The sequence below is a fragment of the Grampus griseus genome (assembly GCF_964374135.1).
Source record: "Grampus griseus genome assembly, chromosome: 5".
NCBI lineage: Eukaryota > Metazoa > Chordata > Mammalia > Artiodactyla > Delphinidae > Grampus > Grampus griseus.
The window spans coordinates 109,187,040-109,207,140 of record NC_138998.1 but is presented as its reverse complement, the minus strand read 5'-3'; the positions used below and the strand labels follow the sequence as shown (position 1 = coordinate 109,207,140).

Sequence of the window (20,101 nt, the reverse complement as noted above, 5' to 3'; positions counted from 1 at the left end):
GAACTGTTCTAAGAACTGCACATATTTTTTGTGTGTCTGTGGTACGCGGGCCTCTCACTGTTGTGGCCTCTCCCGTTGCGGAGCACAGGCTCCGGACGCGCAGGCTCAGCGGCCATGGCTCACGGGCCCAGCCACTCCGCGGCATATGGGATCTTCCCGGACCAGGGCACGAACCCGTGTCCCCTGCATCGGCAGGCGGACTCTCAACCACTTCGCCACCAGGGAAGCCCGGTAAGCTCCATTTTAATCATCGTTTTAGAGATGGATATGAGTACTAGAATATTTTAAATTATGTATGTGGCTTGCATTATATTTCTTTTGGACAGTGTTGTTCTATATGCTTCTCAGCAGGACTATTAGGTTCCTAGTTTACACACTTATTTTGTGCACACCTCACATATAATTTCCCGTTTTTCCTTCTGACCCCACCAGCCAGCAGCCTGGCAGCGCAGCAGTCTCCTGTACCAGGTGGTCAGCAGGGACAGCAGTAATGAGTGCCTCTCTCGCCACCTCTATGACCTGACAGTGTTCATCCCTTCATTTTATCACTAAACTCCCCGAATTCTCTTCTTTTACAGGAGATCTTAGATACCTCACTTCCGGAAAGTGCTGGGAAAAGATAAAGAGATGGGCAATTTCTAATAGCCTTTCAGATAGAACCACACAAGCTGGTCGATGAGCACATGGCAGAAACAAGGAGGAAAAACCGAAAGTCAAGCAAAGCCCGTGCCAGATTATTATAAGGCAACGCTTAATAATAACACTTTGTCAGAAGGAAGATATCAGGAGGACATGCTAGTCCAGCCTGGGCTCCAAACAACAAACATAAAGGTGTGATCTCCTTACTCATAATCATTGTCACAACATCAGTGGCCACGTGAAATAGAAAGAAGAGACAGGAGATGGTAAGAACTAAGTGGGCCCTTCCTGCCTGAGCTAATCTAGGTACTGTTATAGCAAACAGCTTAGCCATTATACTGAAAAATTTGTCCCCTAACTCCATTATTGGGAAAGACTGAACAATCTGATTTAGAACCTACGTCCTGAGACTAAAATTCTGTTTCCCTCTCACAACAAAGTACCATAAGATATTATCCTAAGAAATAGATCAGAAGGCCCTGGATTTAAAAGGCAAAAGAATCAGGGTAGTTAATCCAATAACTGTTTAATAAAATGCCTTCCGCACCTGAAAATTTTAAAAATAATAACAAGTAGAGGGATGCTTTGCTTATTCTGCATTGGAGGGGAACAAAGTACTCCACATAAATAAAATCTTCGCAGTAACGCTATTAAAAAATAGTTGACAGATAACTTTAACTTAATCGTTAACATAGCCTTTAAAAATTTAACATTTTTAACGAAAATACTTTGAAATAACATTTTATTTTTTCCTAGTGCCTAAAAAGACATTTTTGAACATGACTTAAAGTTTTTTTAATGACTCACATTCATTATGATCAATTATTATACTATAGTGCAGTCTAATGATGCCCAGAGCGACAGAGTGTGGAACTGTTTGCTGCTGCACCTGAGGGGCCTCACATCGCTGTGCTTTCATTTCTGGTTTCTGGCCTTGATGGGCTTTCTCCCTCTACCATTTCTCTTGGCTGTGATTTCTCAATACTGTTAGATGTTGATCACGCTAGGTCAATTTCCTAATTTGGGGCTTCTACCAAGAAAACAGTTGAATGTGCTTTTAAAAAATTGTGTGAGACCACAACAAGTAAAGATTCACAGCGATTACGGCACATATTTGGCTCACGAAAAGTATTGTTATTGCTTGTCTTCAAGCCTCCAAGTACGTTTCAGAGGAATAGGTCGGCTGGTTAATCTACCCACAAGAAGACTGTGACAATGATATGGCAATGTTGGTAACAATGGCGATTATCATGACTACAAGCCAGGCACCAGGATAAGTGTGTCACTAAATCTTCACAATCACAGGAGGGAGATACAATTAGAATCTTATTTTACAGATGGGGAAACTAAATTTAGAAAGATTAACTAATCTGGTTGTGGTTACACGCTAAGCGGTGGAACTAGTATTTGAGTCCAGGCTGCTACCTAAAGCCCAGGCCTCTACCCATTCTCTATTATGCCCCCAAAAGTCAGTAACTACATTTATAGAAATTACTTACAACTTAGATGCAAGGCATTACAATAAATAAAGGTTACTGAATTTTAACTCTGTAGATTTCTTCACTAAATGTGAATTTTGATTTATTGAGCCTGATCTTAAAAGGCATTTATTTTGTTGATTCATCTGCTACTTAAAATAAAGGAGATGTCAACATAATTCTGCTGAGAGACAGTGTCATACTACCAGTTTAGGTTTATAAAATTTTCCATTTATAATCCAAAGAAAGTTGAATTACAATGTTGTGTTTAAACTATAAAAGTATCATTGTCCTATTATCCTATCTGACTCAGTACCTAATTTACTACCTAATTTTTTTTGGAAGTTTCATAGAATCTGATACTCTCTTAACCCAAGGTACATCTCAGGGTCCAGAGATAGCCCTAGAGGCCCAGAGATTATATCAATCCCAAATGTGTGTTCCTTTGGTCTGAACAATAATTTCAAAATTTTAAATTAATTGCAGACATTTAAAATGGGGATATTTCATATAAAATGTGGACTTCTGACTTCTCTCAAAGAACTGGAAGATGTGGCTTCACATGGTAACAACCAGCAGGAACTTGTGAGTAGGAGCCCCTTCTAACAAGACCTGTTTGCTCTGGGTTGCCAAGACCACCACCTGGCCTGCTTCCCTCAGTTACCTGCCTGGTTTGTGAGTTAAGCCCTGCTTTCATCTTTAGTAAAAATCTGAAAGTACAACTCCAAACTCTTATATTTAGCTTGTCATGCATTTTCAATGATGTTATTTTATATAGTTTTAATAACTGCCCTGTGGTACATTATGAGCTCTTCATCCATGAAACCAAGATTTAAGTGTTAAACAGCTTGGTAAGATCAGAGAGGTAAAGGTCATGTAATTCTAAAACCACTTATTTTATATTATGTCAGATCTTTTATATCTTAACTATATGTAGTATTTATTATTATCATCATCATTTTGGCTGGAAGTATCTTTGATAGCTTTCTTCACTGAATTCAGTTCTAAAGAACAGGTAACCACACCAAGTCAACACTTTGCAGTGTCACTTTCATGGCAAACAAATTTGATGGTGAAAAGTTTATGAGACAGAGAGAAAGAGAAACACAGACTGCTTTACTTAAAATATTTTCTATAAGAAACAATAAATATTAACTTTACTTCCACATTTAATACATAAACAACAAATATATGACTAAAATTTAAAAAATAAGTATCGTTTTCAAATGTAATATGGTGATAATTGCAATAGAAAAAAAGTAGGTAGGGACAGGAGATAGGAAATGGCAGAAGACTGAAGGAGATATTTTATTTCAGGTTGTCAGAGAAGAAAGTTCAATAAGGTAGGTAGGCACCTAATGCCTCCAAATTGAATGATCCTTAATAAAGATTATCACTATAGTCATCATGACCATCATCCCTCACAAAGATCAGATGAACCCACTGAACAGCTAGTTGGCCTCATTTGCCATCCTTTACACAGTGCTGAGAATAGAGCTTAAGTCTTAGAAAAGTTGGCTATTATGCTGTTTTGTTTCCTAAAGCACTGGGAGAAAATGTTAACTATAACTGCCCCTGAGTTTTAGTGATGCTTTCAGCAGACAGAGAATTTTGAAAGGCTACACAGGCAAAGGTCTAATCTTGGGGAGATATTTTAAGCTGAAAAAAGACAATGAAATAAATCCTGAGGCTGATGGCTTGTCTTACTAACAGTGAAAGAAAAAGAAGCAGAATGAAGACCAAATAGAGATACCTCACCACCACAAAACTGGGATGGGAAATTCAGAAGTTTGAGAAAAATATGCCTGATCACTAGTCCAAATGAATGGGGGGGGGGAGGAGACCCTCAAAAATAAATAATTTTTATGTTACTTATAAATTATGTGCCCTTCCAAAATTTTAAGATACCTATATTTTCTGAAAATAATTGGCTCACTATAACATAGGTTATTTATCTGCACCATAACACTAAGGAAATCATTCAGCTAGGGAACCATGAAATATCTCTTCATAACCTCAAAACTGCTAGTCCATAACCTAGCGAACAGATATGCTTAAACAAGTTGTTTTGTTACACACAGATAAAAAGAGAAAAATGGATTTTTTTCACATTTTATCTGCTTGTTTAAAAAGGTCATAAGAAAAACCCAGATATTATTATTATAGACTCAACAAAATTCGCAGACTTAAATAAACAACCACTGAATAGGGACCTTTGGACCATTTTCACAAGCATGTACCATTGCCTGAAGTTAAAAATGCTGCTTTTGAAGCCATGCTCGACATTTTCAAATTTAAGGTAAATTACCAAGTAAGAAGAGTCCTACTTTAGAGTGAGTTTGTGTTTGAGAAGGTGAATGTTACAGGTGAGTAAGACCTAAATACTCAAGATATTTTCATGATATCCCTGTGCACTTAAAGTTTAGACTTGTGGGAATAAACGAGGCAGATAATACCAGGAACAAAGTTTACACAAAGACTGTAAATTCTTACTCCAGTGCTGTGCTTTGCAGCAATGGAAACATTTCTGCCAGGCTGAATAATCTCATAAACCCTGTAAGAGAAGTAGTATTTCTACCACTCAAACTCAAATCCAGACAGATTAGATTGATATAGCAACTTCCTTAATCGCCTTTACAAAAGAAAATTAGCCTGTCTGAATTTTGAATCTAACTCTACCTTCTTTGAAATAGATTTAACCATTTGCCTCAATCAAGCTGAAATAAGGTTCTGGTTTAAACAAGGAAAAATTACTAAAAGGAAGAGAGAAAATTCTGTAAAAGAAGAACACAGAAAGACTTTTTATGGAACATCCAGCATTATTAACAATCTTACTGTGAAATTTTAATATTCTTAATGAATAGGCTATGTAAGTTATTCTTAGTTTATTTTTAATTGTCCGACTCCCTTTGGAATAGTTAACTGTTTGCTAAATCTATGTCTGAAATTGTCTTTTAATCTTTCATCATTTGCTTTTTATTAAGCAAATAGGAAAGGTATTTGTCTAAAATGATACTGTATTACTTCAATTAAAAAAAAAATTCAGTGTTCTGAAATCTATCCAAAGAAATTAAAACATATACTTTCTCTTAGGGTTTTGTGCTAGTTTAAATATACAGAAAATATTGTCTCCCTAAAGATATGACATAGGGTAAATGCTCAATAAGTTTATTCAATAAATTTATGAATTGATCACAAAAAAAAGTTTCTTCTTTAAAAAAAAAATCTTTGACGTTAACCTTAATTTACCTAAGCACTTATTTGTAAACTTTTTTGACTGTGTGCCTTATCAGCACACTCCTCCATATGTGTATTTATTTTTTAATTGTACATATACCACTTTAGTAATATATTAATAGATCCACAAAAAGAAACTAAAAATAAAGATAAAATAATCAAGGTCTGGTTAAACTTAAAATTGCATTGATAGGTGATTTTAATGCTCGTCCTGGCTATAACAGTTCACTAAAATACATAGATATAAATGAAAGAAGAGAATCAACGGCTATCTTTATTAAGTTATAAAACTTTTTTTTCCAACTCCTTCCACTATCTACCATCTTTCATGAAATATGGATTGTATATTTCATTTTCCCTGAAGTTAGTTAGGTGATCTTGCCAATTAACCACAAGGTGATTAATTTATATTTATTATTATATTTATAAGCATAACCAATGGGCTTAAGACAAACTATAATTGGAACAATTTTAGAAACTTGGCAAAAAATGCTCCAAGATTCATGTGTATGCAAATAAAAGAATTTTTATGACTGAAATCATTTGTGGCAATAAAATCACGAAGATGGAAACTTTTTCTTGATATTTTCCCCAAATGGTTTCCCCATAGCTAAATTTTCTTTGAAAGCAGTTACTTCAAGTTAACTGTTAAAATGTCACCTATACCCTGAAGGGAGTGAGTTTTTTGTATTTGTTTTATTCCAAATTTCTGATAAGCATATGCACAGAAATTTCAAGCATATATATCTAGCAATGTGTCCTAGATGAATCTAAAACTTTTCCAGATAATACCTGTTTTCAACAGAAGTTGAACACATTTACCCTTTTTATGCTATTTTTCTGTGTTATTGTGGCCATTTCTACTATAGCAAAAAAGAGTGATTATTTCACCCAATGGCCTGTTGCTTTTTGTTTTTTGCTTTTAAGAAATCACAAAGCAGCATATGACTTTAAAGCTCTCTTAAAAAATAATATTTTAGAGGTTTCTATTCATGTCCTGGATGCTTAGTTATTAAATATCCTGCTAATCATAATGGTGTCATATATTCATTACTTAATATATCAATGAACAATAATTCTTAAATTAAGGTTCATCATTAATAATTGACTGTCGTGATGTAATATCATATAAATATATGCCAAAATTTTCTTTAGAATTTTAGTACCTATGTTTATGAAGGCTTATCCAAGGAATGTAAGATTGGCTTGACAGGGCTTCCCTGGTGGCGCAGTGGTTGAGAGTCCGCCTGCCGATGCAGGGGACACGGGTTCGTGCCCCGGTCCGGGAAGATCCCACATGCCGCGGAGCGGCTGGGCCCGTGAGCCATGGTCGCTGAGCCTGCGCGCCCGGAGCCTCTGCTCCGCCACGGGAGACGCCACAACAGTGAGAGGCCCGATTACCGCAAAAAAAAAAAAAAAAGATTGGCTTGACATTAAAATCAATATATGCAACTTACTATATTGACAAACTAAAAAAGAAACATCACATAAGATATCACAGAACATTTAAGATTCAAATATCCACTCTCAGAAGGGAAGGCCCCATGAATTTCCTTCCACATTCTAACTCGTGGAAAAGACCTAGCAAGGTTAAGAAGAACCACATATTATAGTGTATGTACTAAAGGATATTTTATTCCATGTGGTTATGACCTTAAAAAATCAAACTTGATTCATTTTTTGTTTCTGAAAGGAACTCTAATAACTCAAGATAAGAGTATCTTCCTGCCTAATAGTTGTCACACTACAAACTCATGCTGACAGAATATGATTACACTACTTTTGTACCCAAATGTAAGGTTCGGGGGGGCGGGGAAATGAGCATGAGCTCTACTATGCTATCTCCTTTGAGATTCATATCTTATCTTTGAAGGAAATACTCAACAAAGAAACTGTTCTCATTCGAAGCTTTAGTAAAGGTTACGGTATAATAATTGTGAAGCTCCACAAATTGTGCAGTTGTCTTGTTATTTTATCAAGTGCATTTACATAGTGCCAGACACATATGCAAAATACAATTTAAAACTGAGACCATTAAATTATATCCATTATTTCTCACTCTAGAAACTTCTGAAACTTATGGGTGACAGATTTGTCAAGAAGTTCTCTTTACCAACTAAAGAAAGAACAACCCGACCTCTGTTATGAACTGTCATTAGTAATTTAGCAGAGCTAGAAGGCAGCTCAGCCGAGTAGACAGAAAATTAAAACATGGGCAGCTCCTGATTGGAAATTTATTCATAACAGGTAATGAAATAGCACAGTCAGGATCTCTGGTATTACTCAGAGTGAGAGATTTAATTCTGATAACTCTGATGATGACACTTGAATCAGAGATTATAAATGGTGACAGGTTGTGACATACAGATAGAATGAAATGAGCATCAGCAACATATCTCTACAGAAGCTGATTCTATATAAGATCAACATTTTCTTAATTTCAAAAATTATTACAAGTTTTCAAAAAAGAGGTTTATTAGGGCCTTAGGCAAACCCTGTACCATTTTTATATCTACTTTTCAATGGAGTATAATATTAATCAACATATCAAAGGCAAGGGGTGAAGTATAAATTGTTTATATCTTAAAACATGAAGTATAAATTGTTGTTTCTGATTTCATCTGGATAAGGAACAAGCCCAAAATTATAGACAAATAGCTATCCTATGTATAGAGTAATAGTAAAGGTTTGGGTTTTCCTGTGTTTATATGCATGAAAAGAATACTCATTAAGTGCAGCCACATAAAAATAATGTTATTTGTAAAGAATAATAATTTTTATTTTGGATTTTCTATGCCTTTTTATATTTTCTAATTAACAAAAATGGCATTATTAGTTTTATAATGATTAGTATATTTTTTGAAAATTGCCTATTTCAGACAAACTCTCTACCACAGAAATACAGCTGAGAAAAATAACAATATTTCCACATAGGTATTTCAATACATCTCTTTTGAATTTGTGAATTGGCATATTTACTGTGTATGGTTAAAACTTGTTAGATGTGGGGATTTTAAAACTTAGCCCTAAAATTCTTTAATACTCCTGTCACTGAAATAAAAGGGTCTATGCCCCTTGAATCTGTAACTGGACAATAGCTTATAGCAGAAATGATGCCATGTCAGTTTCCAGACCCAGACCGTAACATGGAAGAGAAGAAATGTCACACTGACCTATGCCCCAACTGCAGATCTGGAAGTAAAATAAACAACTGCTGTTGTCCGAAGTCACTAAATTTTGAGCTGGTTTGTTAAGCAGCAGTAAATAACCAAAACAGCATCGGACTTTCATCATGAACGCCGATTATAAAAATGGTTTTCGCATTACACCAAAACAATGTTATATTACATATGCTATAACTAGTCAGAATAGAAGGAAGAAAATGTAAAAAAAAGAAAAATGCAGTACACTTTCATGAGGCTAACATAAATTTTATCAATAAAGTTTTTAATAAATTACAACACAGTAGTGAGAAAATAATTCAAAGAATTTTAGAATCTTTAGTATGTTATAAGTTGAAAAACCTAAATATTACAGAATTATTAGCTTAAATTTGGTGATTTAACTTTTTAAATTTGGTTTTGTAGGATTTATCTATATTGTTTAATGATGTTGTAACTAAAAGCATAAACCTATATAGAAAATACTAATTCTATAAAAATTAGAGAATTTAAATATTGTCAAATAGAACCACATATTGAATAATAGAAATACATTTTAAATGGAACTATATTTACGGAGGTCTAAGCCTACATGACATAATGCAGCCCCGAAAAGTCATGATAAAAAAATAACAAGCTAAAATCATACTACATGTTATTTACCAAAAGTAAGCACCTTAGAAAGATTAATAGTTAATTCAATAAAAAAGAAACTAAGTATTGGGTTGGCCAAAAAGTTCGTTCGGGTTTTTGGGTAACATGGAAAAACCCAAACAAACTTTTTGGCCAACGCAATATTAAATATGCCTTAATTTCGGTAATGTAAACAATAGAATTGTTTTAAGACAATTATGTATAATTCCCTTTCCTTAGAAAACTGGATAACTTTAAATGGACTTTGAGAGCTCAGGATACAGAAAAATACCCTATAATAAATATTTTAATAAAATAAAGAATCATTTTATAACATAAAAATCCACCTACTTCATGCATTTCTTTTCAAGACACAGTTCCACAGCAGAATAGTTTCAAAACATAAAAATTTAACAATTTTGTGTATTTCTTTCATAAGACACAGTTCTACAGGATAGAGTCAACATTATTCATCCAAATATGAACCAGAAGGTTCAATTAATTGTATTTCTTGTCCACAAGCTACTTTGACAAGATTTACTCAATAATGAAATTGTTAAGAATCATATCATAGAATTAGCACAGGTTCAGTTCCTTTTACTCGTTATAAATCTACAGTATAAAAAGCAATATTCAAAAGGTGACACAAATACAAAATACCTTTACAGAGGGAATTGTATTAATCCCAAAACTCTGCCTCCTCTTATAATGAAAACCTGAGAACCAGAATGATTAATCGATTTGTACCAGAGTGAAACTAGGCCTGGAACCCTGCCACCTGCTTCTAACTCTTGTGTCTTTTCTCATATATTATGCTGCGTCATCTGGCACGAGTGATTCCTATATAGCTATGAAATATAAAATAATGCATGATAATAAGAAAAGAGTGAAGCAAAACAACTTCCTCCATATAAAAGTCATCTAAAAAAAAAAGTCATCTAATTTATGCTGAAACATTAGAATTTTTCATTTTATCAAATTCCTTGCTGAAGCATTTTTCTACACTGTTTTCCAGATATGTGCATATTTATTTATGGTACAACATCCAACAGAAAATTCATTAAACTCTTTCAGAAATAATATAAAAATTAGTTATACATTACTTGACACTCTGCTACTTTTAATATGCCTGAAATCATATTTTCATTATATTTTCACTTATGATAAAAAATGGATACAAGCTGATAGTATTTTTTATTTTACAACATTTTTGCCATATTTTGGAATTTAGATTTAATCACCTAAAACACCCTTCTAATTAGATGGCAAGTCAGAGATGTATTTAATCTTAAGGAATTGTTTTAGCACTAAGCCTTAGTTTATTATCTGTGAGATGGTCATAACAATAGTACTTACCACATGTAAGTAGAATTGTTGTGCAGAATAAATAAAATATGTAGCTAATATATCTAAATCCTTGGCACCATACCTGACATATTACATACTAATAAATGTTAGTTGTTATTATAGCTTAGCTGCAACCAAAAACATGGTAATATTAAGATTTAGCTGCGATCAAAAACATGGTAATATTAAGATAGCAAAACATAAAGTATGATTTTTAAAAAATGGCCTACTTAAAACAATGTGTATTCTTCTATTAAAAGGTGATTTGCTATGTTTAATTCAAACTGATAAAGTACTTTTTAGACATCAAAAAATTATTCACATTAACCTTTTAAGGGGCAATGTAACCAATATATGTTAAATAGCGTATGATTTGTAAAACCGAAATTTAGTGCAACTTACCATTAATACATGTGCTAATCAAAACAAGGTAAATTCTATTAGTATGTTAAACATTTCTCATAAATTTTTTTTAAAAATTAAGAAATTAAATACCAGTGAGAGAGTATACATACAATGAATTTAGTAAAATTCCTTGAATTATTATTATTTTTTATTTTTTTGCAGTACGCGGGCCTCTCACTGTTGTGGCCTATCCCGTTGCGGAGCACAGGCTCCGGATGCGCAGGCTCAGCAGCCATGGCTCACGGGCCTAGCCACTCCACGGCATGTGGGATCCTCCCAGACCGGGGCACGAACCCGTGTCCCCTGCATCGGCAGGCAGACTCTCAACCACTGTGCCACCAGGGAAGCCCCCTTGAATTATTTTTTAAACAAATAAGACATTTCCATATTCTATGTACGTACCTGGAGTAGGCAAACAATCGACTATCCCAAAGATTATGATTCCCTCTAGGTCCGTAATGAAAGTAGCAGGACTCTGTCCCATCAAACATATTCAATCCATCTTCTGAATTTTTTGAGGCATGGCTATGTACCACATCTAAGAGGACTGTAATACCCATTGAGTGAGCTGTGTCAACCAGTTCTTTCAGCTCTTCAGGCGTTCCAAAACGGCTTAAGGTAAAGGAGACAGCAAAAACAAGATCACATCATATTTAAACCAAACAGCCAATCATTTACTGAGAATCAATTGTTTTACCAGCACAGTACTAGATACTTCAAACGTACAAATGTAGTATGATATAATACTTAGATATAAATCAAAGTTGCTTAATAGTTGTTATTAGGCATCTTTAAAAGCATTCAATAAAAAAATAAATCTGGCTGTTAATTGTAGATTTATAGCACAATGAAAATTCACATTTTGAGTAGGTAGTAAAATTCCGCTTCTCTATACTCAGAGCTTCTGATTTCCATCGCCAAGCCTAGCTAGTTTGAGGGGTATGGTCGTTCCTGTCCACATACCTGGCCATCCCTTTAAGCATGCATGGTTGGGATTGTGAGGGCGCTTAGAATACTTCTTTGAATATCCTTGGTGCCTTAATTGAGGCCATTTCTCCTGTACTTACTTATTCCCAGATTGGAATGCCTCAAGTACCAGCGGGTCCTGTCATCACCCAAGCCGGAAAGATGGGCAGCTCACATGCACGTGGGTTTGTGTTAAAAACAGTTTTCTAGTCAGCGTGAAATAGGAAACAAAAGTCACTCCCAAGAGGAAGGCCTTTCTTAACCTATATAAAAATCTCAATACTGCAGTCTTCCATAGCATCAACTTTTGCTTTTAAATAAAAAATCACCCTGGTGATGAATTGTTTACTATCTCTCTTCCTCACTAGACTATATGTCCCTTGAGGGCAGGGGCTCTGACCATCTAGTTTCCCACGCTACAGTACAGTGCTTAGTATGCAGTGGGGCTCCTGAGAGCAGATTCCATGGAGCAGTGAGCAAATACTCTAGTGTGGCTGGAGTGGAATAATCAAGAAAGAGATGAGCTCAGAGAGTTGGCCAAGAACCAGATCACATGTGGCCTCATGGATCAATGTAAGGCATTTGGCTTTTATTCCGAAAGGGACAGGGAATCATCAGAGTTCTGAGCAAGAGAGTGACATGATCTGACTTTCATTTTAAAAAGATGACTTTACATACTGTGCAGAAAGTGGTCCACATGTGTGGCGGGGAGAAAGCTAGGGAAGGAGGACAAGAGGATAGAGTGACCAGTTACAGACCTAATGAAATAATGCAGGTGAGAAACAGCAACTTGGACCATGGTGGTAGCAGTTGAAGCAGCCAGACTGGGGATATATTTTGAAGTTGCCAGTGGCTAGGTTTTCTGATAGCTAGAGTATAGGGGTGGGGACATAAAGGGAAAAGTCAAGTATAAGGCAGATGGCTTAAACAATTGGAAGATGGAGATGTCATTTATTATGTTAGTGAAGATAGCAAGAGAAGAAGGTTAGAAGATAAGATCAGATATTTAATCTGGAACAGGTTAAGAATGAGATATGTATTACATACCCAAACCTCAAATAGGCACTGTTTGGAGTTCACAACAGAGGTGAGGACTGGAGAACTAAATTTGGCAGTTGGCATATAAAGTATATTTGAGGAGACTGGTTCAAGATGGTGGAGTACAAGGACGTGCTCTCACTCCCTCTTGCAAGAGCACCAGAATCACAACTAACTGCTGAACAATTATTGACAGGAAGATACTGGAACACACCAAAAAAGATACGCCACATTCAAAGACAAAGGAGAAGCCACAATGAGATGGTAGGAGGGGCGCAATCCAAATAAAATCAAATCTCATAACTGCTGGGTGGGTGACTCACAAACTGGATGACACGTATACCACAGAAGTCCACCCACTGGGGTAAAGGTTCTGAGCCCCACATCAGGCTTCCCAACCTGGGGGTGCAGCAATGGGAGGAGCAATTCCTAGAGGATCAGACTTTGAAGGCTAGTAGGATTGGACTGCAGGACTTCAACAGGAATGGGGAAAACAGAGACTCCACTCCTGGAGGGCACACACAAAGTAGTGTGCACGTTGGGACCCAGGGGAAGGAACAGTGACCCCACAGGACACTAAACCAGACCTACCTGCTAGTGTTGGAGGGTCTCCTACAAGAGGCAGAGGGTAGCTGTGGCTCACCATGAGGACAAGGACACAGGCAACAGAAATTCTGGGAAGTACTCGTTGGTGTGAGCCCTCCCAGAGTCCACCATTAGCCCCACCAAAGAGCCCAGGTAGGCTCCAGTGTTGGGTTGCCTCAGGCCAAACAACGAACAGGGAGGGAACCAGCTCCACCCATCAGCAGACAAGCCAATTAAAGTTTTACTGAGCTCTGACCACCAGAACAACAGCCAGCTCTACCCACCACCAGTCTTTCCCATCAGGAAACATGCACAAGCCTTTTAGATAGCCTAATCCAACAGAGGGCAGAGAGCAGAAGCAAGAAGAACTACAATCCCGCAGCCTGTGGAACAAAAAACCACATTCACAGAAAGAGAGACAAGATGAAAAGGCAGAGGGCTATGTACCAGATGAAGGAACAAGATAAAAACCCAGAAAAGCAACTAACTGCAGTGGAGATAGGTAACCTTCTAGAAAGACAATTCAAACTAATGATAGCGAAGATTATCCAGGACCTCGGAAAAAGAATGGAGGCAAAGATTGAGAAGATGCAAGAAATGTTTAACAAAGACCTAGAAGAATTAAAGAACAAACCAACAGGGATGAACAATACAATAACTGAAATGAAAAAAATACACTGGAAGGAATCAGTAGCACAATAACTGAGGCAGAAGAAAAGATAAGTGACGTGGAAGACAGAAAGGTGGAATTCACTGCTGCAGAACAGAATAAAGAAAAAAGAATGAAAAGAAATGAAGACAGCTTAAGAGACCTCTGGGACAAAATTAAACACAACAATATTCGCATTATAGGGGTCCAGAGGGAGAAGAGAGAGAGAAGGGACCCGAGAAAATATTTGAAGAGATTATAGTTGAAAACTTCCCTAACATGGGAAAGGAAAGAGCCACTCAACTCCAGGAAGTGCAGACAGTCCCATACAGGATAAACCAAGGAGAAACACGCTGAGAAACATAGTAGTCAAATTGGCAAAAATTAAAGACAAAGAAAAATTATTGAAAGCAGCAAGGGAAAAAAGACAAATAACACACAAGGGAACTCCCATAAAGTTATTAACAGCTGATTTCTCAGCAGAAACTCTACAAGTCAGAAGAGAGTGGCATGACATATTGAAAGTGATGCAAGGGAAGAACCTACAACCAAGATTACTCCACCCAGCAAGAATCTCATTCAGATTCAATCGAGAAATCAAAACCTTTACAGCGAAGCAAAAGCTAAGAGAATTCAGCACCACCAAACCAGCTCTACAGCAAATGCAAAAGGAACTTCTCTAAGTGGTAAACACAAGAGAAGAAAAGGACCTACAAAAACAAACCCAAAACAATTAAGAAAATGGTCATAGGAACATACATATCAATGATTACCTTAAATGTGAATGGATTAAATGCTCCAACCAAAGGCCACAGGCTCGCTGAATGGATCCAAAAACAAGACCCATATATATGCTGTCTACAAGAGACCCACTTCAAACGTAGGGATACATACAGACTGAAAGTGACGGGATGGAAAAACATATTCCATGCAAATGGAAATCAAGAGAAAGCCAGAGTAGCAATACTCATATCAAATAAAATAGACTTTAAAATAAAGAATGTTACAAGAGACAAGGAAGGACACTACATAATGATCAAGGGATCAATCCAATTAGAAGATATAACAATTATAAATATACATGCACCCAAAATAGGAGCACCTCAATACATAAGGCAACTGCTAACAGCTATAAAAGAGGAAATCGACAGTAACACAATAGTGGGGGATTTTAACACCTCTCTTACATCAATGAACAGATCATCCAGACAGAAAATTAATAAGGAAACACAAGCTTTAAATGATACAATAGACCAGATAGATTTAATTGATATTTGTAGGACATTCCATCCAAAAACAGCAGGTTACACTTTCTATTCAAGTGCACACGGAACATTCTCCAGGACAGATCACATCTTGGGTCACAAATCAAGCCTCAGTAAATTTAAGAAAATTGAAATCAGATCAAGAATTTTTTCTGACCACAATGCTATGAGATTAGAAATAAATTACAGAGAAAAAAACGTAAAAAACACAAACACATGGAGACTAAACAATAGGTTACTACATAACCAAGAGATCACTGAAGAAATCAAAGAGGTAATCAAAAAATACCAAGAGACAAATGACAACAAAACATGATGACCCAAAAGCTATGGGATGCAGCAATAGCAGTTCTAAGATGGCAGTTTACAGCAATACAAGCCTACCTCAAGAAACAAGAAAAATCTCAAATAAACAATCTAACCTTACACCTAAAGGAACTAGACAAAGAAGAACAAACAAAACCCAAAGTTAGCAGAAGGAAAGAAATCATAAAGATCAGAGCAGAAATAAACGAAATAGAAACAATGAAAACAATAGCAAATATCAATAAAACTAAAAGCTCGCTCTTTGAGAAGATAAAAAAAAAAAAAGATAAACCATTTGCCAGACTCATCAAGAAAAAGAGGGAGAGGGCTCAAATCAATGAAATTATAAATGAAAAAGGAGAAGTTACAACAGACACCGCAGAAATACAAAAGAATCATAAGAGACTACTACAAGCAACTCTATGCCAATAAAATGGACAACCTGGAAGAAATGGACAAATTCTTAGAAAGCTATAACGTTCCCAGACTGAACCAGCAAGAAACAGAAAATATGAACAGACCAATCACAAGTAATGAAATTGAAACTGTGATTAAAAATCTTCAAACAAACACAAGTCCAGGACCAGATGGCTTCACAGGTGAATTCTACCAAACACAGAGAAGAGCTAACACCTATCCTTCTCAAACTCTTCCAAAAAATTGCAGAGGAAGGAACACTCCCAAACTCATTCTATGAGGCCACTATCACCCTGATACCAAAACCAGACAAAGATACCACAAAAATAGAAAATTACAGAATATCACTGATGAATATAGATGCAAAAATCCTCAAGAAAATACTAGCAAACTGAATCCAACAATACATTAAAAGGATCATACACCATGATCAAGTGGGATTTATCCCACGGATGCAAGGATTCTTCAATATACACAATCAATCAATGTGATACACCATATTAACAAGTTGAAAAATAAAAACCATATGATCATTTCAATCGATGCAGGAAAAGCTCTTGACAAAATTCAACACTCATTTATGATAAAAACTCTCCAGAAAGTGGGCACAGAGGGAACCTCAACATAATAAAGGCCATATATGACAAACCCACAGCAAACATCATTCTCAATGGTGAACAACTGAAAGCATTTCTTCTAAGATCAGGAGCAAACAAGGATGTCCACTCTCACCACTATTTTTCAACATAGTTTTGGAAGTCCTAGTCATGGTAATCAGAGAAGACAAAGAAATAAAAGGAATACAAATTGGAAAAGAAGAAGTAAAACTGTCACTGTTTGCCCATGACATGATACTATACATGAAGAATCCTAAAGATACCACCAGGAAACTACTAGAGCTAATCAATAAATTTGGTAAAGCTGCAGGATACAAAATTAATGCACAGAAATATCTTCCATTCCTATACAATAATGATGAAAAATCTGAAATAGAAATTAAGGAAACACTCCCATTTGCCATTGCAAGAAAAAGAATAAAATACCTAGGAATAAACCTACCTAGGGAGGCAAAAGATCTGTATGCAGAAAAGTATGAAACACTGATGAAAGAAATTAAAGATGATACAAACAGATGGAGAGATATACCATGTTCTTGGATTTGAAGAATCAATATTGTGAAAATCACTATACTACCCAAAGCAATCTACAGATTCAATGCAATCCCTATCAAATTACCACTGGCATTTTTTATAGAACTAGAACAAAAACTCTTAAAATTTGTATGGAGACACAAAAGACCCCAAATAGCCAAAGCAGTCTTGGAGGAATCAGACTCCCTGACTTCAGACTACACTACAAATTTACAGTAATCAAGACAATATGGTACTGGCACAAAAAAAGAAATATAGCTCAATGGAATGGGATAGAAAGCCCAGAGATGAACGCAGGCAACTATGGTCAACTAATCTATGACAAAGGAGGCAAGGATATACAATGGAGAAAAGACAGTCCCTTCAATAAGTCATGCTGGGAAACTGGATAGCTACATGTAAAAGAATGAAATTAGAACACTCCCTAACACCATACATAAAAATAAACTCAAAATGAATTAGAGGGCTTCCCTGGTGGCGCAGTGGTTGAGAGTCTGCCTGCCGATGCAGGGGACATGGGTTCGTGTCCTGGTCTGGGAGGATCCCGCATGCCGTGGAGCGGCTGGGCCCGTGAGCCATGGCCGCTGGGCCTGCGCGTCTGGAGCCTGTGCTCCGCAACGGGAGAGGCCAAAACAGTGAGAGGCCTGCATACCACAAAAAAAATAAATAAATAAAATAAAATAAAAAATGGATTAGAGACCTAAATGTAAAACCAGACACTATAAAACTCTTAGAGGAAAACATAGGAAGAACACTCTTTGACATAAATCACAGCAAGATCTTTTTTGATCCACCTCCTAGAGTAATGGAGATAAAAACAAAAATAAACAAATGGGACATAATGAAAGTTAAAAGCTTTTGCACAGCAAAGGAAACTATAAACAAGATGAAAAGACAACCCTCAGAATGGGAGAAAATATTTGCAAACGAATCAACAGAGAAACATTTAATCTCCAAAATATATAAACAGCTCATGCAGCTAAGTATTAAAAAAACAAACAACCCAATCCAAAAATGGGCAGAAGACCTAAATAGACATTTCTTCAAAGAAGACATACAGTTGGCCAAGAAGCAAATGAAAAGCTGCTCAACATCATGAATCATTAGAGACATGCAAATCAAAACTACAATGAGGTATCACCTCACACCAGTTAGAATGGGCATCATCAGAAAATCTACAAACAACAAATGCTGGAGAGGGTGTGGAGAAAAGGGAACCCTCTTACACTGTTGGTGGGAATGTAACTTGATACAACCACTATGGAGAACAGTATGGAGGTTCCTTAAAAAACAAAAAATAGCATTACCATATGACCCAGCAATCCCACTACTGGGCATATATCCAGAGAAAACCATAATTCAAAAAGACATATGCACCCCAATGTTCACTGCAGCACTCTTTACAATAGCCAGGTCATGGAAGCAACCTAAATGCCCATCGACAGACGAATGGATAAAGAAGATGTGGTACATATATACAATGGAATATTACTCAGCCATAAAAAGGAACGAAATTGGGTCATTTGCAGAGACGTGGGTGCATCTAGAGACTGTCATACATAGTGAAGTAAGTCAGAAAGAGAAAAACAAATATAGTATATTAACGCACACATGTGGAACTTAAAAAATGGTACAGATGAACTGGTTTGCAGGGCAGATATTGAGACACAGATGTAGAGAACAAACGTATGGACACCAAGGGGGGAAAGCAGCCGGCGGGGTGGTGTGATCAATTGGGCAATTGTGATTGACATATATACACTAATATGTATAAAATGGATAACTAATAAGAACCTGCTGTATAAAAAAATAAATAAAATAAAATTCAAAATAAAATAAAGTGTATTTGAGTCATCAGAATGGATGAGACCTTAAAGGTCCTTCATATAGATACAGGAAGGAATGAAGCCAAGGGCTGAACACTGGAATGGCCCATCTTTATTGGTGAGAAAGAGCAAATGAAGTAAAGAAGAAGCAACAAAACATTTGAGAAAAACAATTGGAAAGTTTAATATTCTGAAAGCCAAGAGAAGAAAAAAGTTGCAAGAAGGTAGGAGTAATCAATTGTGCCAAATGCTGCTGACAAGTAAGCTAAGAACTGATGATTGACTTTACAATGCAGAGGGCAACAGTATCCTAGACAGGAGCAGTTTCAGCAAAGTGGTGGAGCGTGTACTTGGAATGAGTTCAAGAAAGAAGAGGAGTGGAGGAATTAGAGACAGCAAGGACAGATAACTCGTTCAAGGAGAAGTCCTATGAAGAGAAACAGGTGAAGGGACCAGTATCTTTTCTGTATGTCTGGAATGCTATCTACCTACTCCCACTTCACTCCTCCCCCCACGTAACTCTTTTTTTTAGATTTGAAAACTGTTTATCTCTTAATCATGTTTTAGATCTCAGTTGTAACATCAGTTCAGATCTAATCTAAACTGATTAGACCCCTGATTCTATGTTATTGGAGAAATCTGCCATCTTCTTCTTAGCTTTTATTACATGTGGAAATCGTAATATGTATGATTATTGGATTTATGTCTGTATGCCACCACCCTGTAAGCTCCATGTGGCAGAGACAATGTTGGACTTGTTCAACTTATGGTTATTCGGGTCAGTACCTCTCTGCATAGGACCCCTTGATGTCTTTCTGCCCAGAGAGCAACATTCCTTGGATTTCACCCTGGGAAGAAGGACAGTCCTTCCGTGGGTAGTATATATTCCACCAAGGGCCTCCTCAGTTACCTTCCTATATAAGTCAATCTCTTTCCAGAAAAGGATATGAGCTCTAGCAATAATGGCTTCCATAAGTCAGGATTTTCTGACTGAAGCT

The 20,101-nt window shown here is 36.4% G+C and overlaps 1 protein-coding gene across 1 annotated transcript in view; it reads right to left on the bottom strand.

Moving 5' to 3' along the window:
- Positions 1-20,101, bottom strand: part of GBE1 (1,4-alpha-glucan branching enzyme 1) — a 292,466-nt gene that overhangs the window by 129,168 nt on the left and 143,197 nt on the right. Inside the window, exon 7 of the mRNA XM_082654189.1 lies at positions 11,303-11,512. Within this exon, the coding sequence (XP_082510315.1) occupies positions 11,303-11,512 (210 nt within the window). The remainder of the gene's footprint in view (positions 1-11,302; positions 11,513-20,101) is intronic.